Raw genomic sequence first — 2,943 nt, 5'->3', positions numbered from 1 at the left:
TGTTGTCAAGGGTTGGACCTGTAGAGATGGTCACAATTTCCTATCAAAGTATATTTCTGTAGTGATTACATTTTCTTTAAAAAAATTTTTTTTAATGTTTATTTTTGAGAGAGAGAGAGAGAGAGAAACACTTTTTTAATGTTTATTTTTGAGAGAGAGAAAGAGAGAGCATGAGCAGCAGAGGGGCAGAGAAAGAGGGAGACACAGAACTCAAAGCAGGCTCCAGGCTCTGAGCTGTCAGCATGCAGCCCAACACAGGTCTTGAACTTGTGAACCATGAGATCATGACCTGAGCCGGAGTCGGAGGCTTAACCGACTGAGCCGCCCAGGTCCCCCTAGTGATTACATTTTCTAATTGACTTACTCCAGTAAAATAGGAATTCTAGATAGATTTCTCCCCATAAAGAGAGAGAGCAGTAGTCATAGAATGTATATAGTCAAATCTAAAGAGATAGGAAAGTGATTCGTTAGTAAAGGACCCTGACCATTTTCAACCCCCAATATGTCAACCTTGGAAATACATTTTACTTTAAGTGAGTTTTGTCTTTTCTTTAATCCAGTTGACATACCGGGACACCTTGGTATATATTCCATATTTTCCTTTCATTGCACACTCTTCACCCCAGCTAATAATTCCAGTTAAGAAATTAATGCCTTCCACTTCGGTAACATGGGGTCCCCCGCTATCTCCCTGGCACGAATCTTTACCTCCCTCATGGAAGCCAGCACAGAACATGTTATTATAGATGGTGAACTTGGTGGACCTAAGGCATGTGGCTCGGTCAACAAGGGGGACTTTAAGGTACTGAAGAATTGTAGCCGGTCGCCCTCTGTTGAAGACTTTCCCCCAGCCACTCACGTAGCCATATCCAAATTTGAGGAAGGTGTTCGTGTATTCCCTGTCAGCAACGCAAATAGGTGTTACGTAGCTGTTTAGCGTTAAGGGCTCGTCCAGTTCCAGAAGGGCAATGTCATGGCTGTACTTATTAACAGATGCATTGTAGCTGTGGTGAAGAATAGTGCGAATCACGTTTCGCTTTTGCTCTGTATGTTCCGTCTCCTCGGTGTTATGTTCACCTACGGAAAAGAAATTTCTCCTCAGTCACAAATAGTCTCTCCCGTAAAGAAGCAGATTTTCCAAGATTTTCGGCCTCACTGAATTCACTGGTAGCCAAGTGTCAAAGATCCCAATCTTACATCGTTAGGATTTTGGTAACACGTCACGAGGGCCGATGCATACTTTCCAGACCCAGAACCCATTCAGGACCATCGTGGGGCTGGTTAGTTGACCCGGGCTGATACAACTCTTACATCGTTCACGGATGATCAGGAGTCTGCGTGTCACGAATGATCCTAGATTCTCCTACTTTCAAGCATTTTGACCCCCTGTTTGAGCACAGATAATACATTCATTTGCTCACTCGTTCACATGTTAGCCGAAGGCTCGCTACATACAGGCTCAGAGATGAGTGATGTGACGTGACTTTTGGGGAGGCTCAGTGCGCCGGAGAGATGCGCACCTCAATAAATAATTCCACCCCTGTGAGGCGGGCGCTAACATAGGCACACCCAAGGAACAGTGGGGGGGCTTGGTGGATGCAACAAGTTGGGTTCTGGAAATGTGTCTCCTCTAGCACTAGCCCAACTTATTTAGGAAAGCTCTTCTTAGACCTTAGGAAAGTACACACAGCATACAGTGATACCACAGATGCTATCCTGTTTTGTTTATTTACCTGCAACGACAATAATTTCAACATCCGGATTAATACAGTGGGCTGCAGTTACCACCCATTTTTCATTGATGATGGAGCCTCCACAGAACGCATCAATTTTCCCTTTCAAAAGGACCTGTGGAAACAAAATTGTGAAACTCACTACATGACGTGCTTGATCTAGAACAAAATAAATTCAGGTGCTGTTGATAGGAGTGGGCGAAACGTTGGATTCTAGGTGCTGGCAGAACTGGAGCGTTTCTGGAAAGTGTCAGCTTTGCAGATGACTTAGTGTTTCCGGAGCACGATCAAAAAAGCCATTTCTGCAACGGTCTCAAAGAGAATGTGCAATGAAAGCCAGGGGGAGCTCTAGACGAGGCAAATATGAGGGAACAGCTTCGGTGATTTGTGGCCCTTGGATGCCTTTTCCAGGTGAGTCAGATTCTCTGATGGCACACACATCGTTTCATGGGGATATGGCAGGTAAGTTCAGAGATGCGCTGACTTGACTCCTCCAGATCCATTGTTGTTATTGGGTCTTCTGTCCCTGCGTGAGGAACTCTTGCTAGAGGGTGATTTGCAAGAGAAAAACTACTGACTTTTCCATGAAGTCCTTTTTTTTTTAATGTTTATTTTTGAGAGAGAGAGAGAGAGAGAGAGAACAGAGTGTGAGCAGGGGAGGGGCAGAGAGGGAGGAGACACAGAATCCGAAGCAGGCTCCAGGCTGCGAGCTGTCTGCACAGAGCCCAGCGTGGGGCTCGAACGCACCAACCGCGAGATCATGACCTGAGATGAGGTCAGATGCTTAACCGACTGAGCCACCCAGGCGCCCCTCTGTGAGGTCTCTTTAAGTATGAATTGAGACCACTGGGCTCCATAAGGGCGGTGCTTACAGCCATCCAGGCAGTGAAACGCAGCAGGACACATGCACTCCTTCCCTTGTCCCCCTAGCCATATTCCACACCCCTTGGCTAGATATGCAAGCTGCCTCTGTCCTGAAAAGGTCTACTTAGCTGTGCTTGGGCAAAGTGGACAGAGGTGTTTGGGTGCCTGGTTTGAGCCTGGGCGTTATTAGACAAGAGGCCGATCCATTCTTTCATCTGTACGTTTATTGTATAATCAGAGTGGACAATGAATGTTTTTACCACTTCAATATCTAGATCAACTTGAAAAATTTCACTTCCATTGCACCCTGAGCCACCTGCTCAGGAAAAAAACAAAAAACAAAAAA

At 45.7% G+C, this 2,943-nt stretch overlaps 1 protein-coding gene across 1 annotated transcript; it reads right to left on the bottom strand.

The window, feature by feature from the left end:
• Positions 1-230: 230 nt before the first annotated feature.
• LOC121024192 (coagulation factor IX) lies at positions 231-1,905 on the bottom strand (the record flags this gene model as incomplete). The annotated part of the gene is made up of 2 exons (XM_040466469.1): positions 231-1,077; positions 1,734-1,905. Coding segments are annotated over 2 exons (720 nt in total), but the record flags the coding sequence as incomplete, so codon positions are not given.
• Positions 1,906-2,943: the final 1,038 nt, after the last annotated feature.

The sequence above is a fragment of the Herpailurus yagouaroundi genome, unplaced genomic scaffold, assembly GCF_014898765.1.
Source record: "Herpailurus yagouaroundi ecotype Mexico unplaced genomic scaffold, PumYag 60867, whole genome shotgun sequence".
Classification (NCBI taxonomy): domain Eukaryota; kingdom Metazoa; phylum Chordata; class Mammalia; order Carnivora; family Felidae; genus Herpailurus; species Herpailurus yagouaroundi.
The sequence above is the reverse complement of the archived record's forward strand: the minus strand, read 5'-3'. Positions and strand labels throughout refer to the sequence as shown.